Source organism: Penaeus monodon, chromosome 29 (assembly GCF_015228065.2).
Source record: "Penaeus monodon isolate SGIC_2016 chromosome 29, NSTDA_Pmon_1, whole genome shotgun sequence".
Classification (NCBI taxonomy): Eukaryota; Metazoa; Arthropoda; class Malacostraca; order Decapoda; family Penaeidae; genus Penaeus; species Penaeus monodon.
The window spans coordinates 31050564-31052077 of record NC_051414.1 but is presented as its reverse complement, the minus strand read 5'-3'; the positions used below and the strand labels follow the sequence as shown (position 1 = coordinate 31052077).

At 33.9% G+C, this 1514-nt stretch overlaps 1 protein-coding gene across 1 annotated transcript in view; it reads left to right on the top strand.

The window, feature by feature from the left end:
- The window catches only part of LOC119591670 (protein SREK1IP1-like), a gene marked incomplete at its 3' end in the record, with an annotated part of 13977 nt that overhangs the window by 10513 nt on the left and 1950 nt on the right, over nucleotides 1-1514 (top strand). Inside the window, 1 exon segment of the mRNA XM_037940421.1 lies at nucleotides 1304-1451. Within this exon segment, the coding sequence (XP_037796349.1) occupies nucleotides 1335-1451 (117 nt within the window).

Here is a 1514-nt window from a genome sequence, read left to right as displayed (position 1 = left end):
AACATTATCATCGTATTTGAACTATATGGTGATTTGTAAGGAAAAATCTAGAGAAAAGGTTTTAAAAAATATGTGTATGTATGCTTGTTTGAGTACATGTACACATGAAATAAGCATTGTATTGAAACCTGTAAGTGATTTGTGATAATTTAGATATCAGTTAGCATGTGAACCATTTTTTAAGTCTGCACATCAAAAGATAAAAGTATGCCAAATATCTTGAACAAGAGCGGAGGAACCAGCTCTTCCCACAAACCAATTCCTGCAGCTCACTGGCATAACAGTACTTATTGATATCAGTTAATCAGTTTCTAAGGAATGTATCATACCATTCTTAGTGAATGGTTGTAAATCCACAACAACTGTATGCAGTGACAGCTTGTACATGGTTACAGGAAAGTTGTTCACTGGGAGGCAAGGGAAGGTTGGACTTATTCATGGGAGGTGTGTGGGAACAAATTTGCAACCTATATTTTTAAACTTTGTTCTAACTTTGGCTTTCAGCACTTTATATTTGACTTTATTGATTAGCCTACATATAGTTCTTCAGTTTTAGTAACATTTCATATTCGTTTTCTAAAATTCCATTTCTTCAAGAGAAGATGAATAACAGAAATTGTGTTTTCAGACCAAAGGTATTTTACATGATAACTGAGCCTAATATATTTTATATGACACCACACCTTCATAAGTGCAAAAATAAGCATGTTACACCAAAAGATGTACAATAAAAGGCTCTTCCATAAGCTGGCAAAGCTCATGTCAGTATGTAAAAGTTGTTTCTTTATTACTAAAAAATGTGAATTTCCTAGAACAGTCCTGTTAAATAGTGTCTATTCCCTCAAACAAGGAAAATCCAAAGTCATAGCTTAACAACCAATCAGTGCAAGAACTGGAATTTTCACGTGTTAGAATTTCAACAGGTCTGCCCTTCACTCTAATGCATTGGACCAAACTGTATGCTATGTATCATCAGCAAGTTTCAAATGTTTTTTGATAGAGCACAGCCAGTATGATTACAAGAAAAAAATCTGATTTTGAAAGCCCTTGGTTATTTCTTCGAAACTTTACTGTTTTGCTAGTACCATGCAAGTTGACTTTCTCTGGATTTGTGATTCATTTCTATAACAAGGGAGATAGGTTCCTAGAAGAGATTGTAGAATTCTTGAATGTATTGAAATTAAATCTTTATATGAGTGCAGGATTTATATACTTTACAGTTAAGATAAAGATGTTATGAAAAAAATAAGATAAGAATATTATGAGTTTTGCCATTGTTACAAAAATCTAACTCATTTTCCAGAAGACAAAAGAGAGAAAGAAAAAAAAAAAACATGGAGGATCGACCACTGGCCAGAATTGGCCCCACAGGAGGAGGAGATGTGAGAGCAGCATGCAAAAAGTGTGGTTATCCTGGTCACCTTACCTACCAATGCAGGAATTTTGTGAAGGTGAGTGGGTTAGACCAATGTTTACTGTTTGAAGTAGTGTTATTCTGTTATTTTTATTTTGTG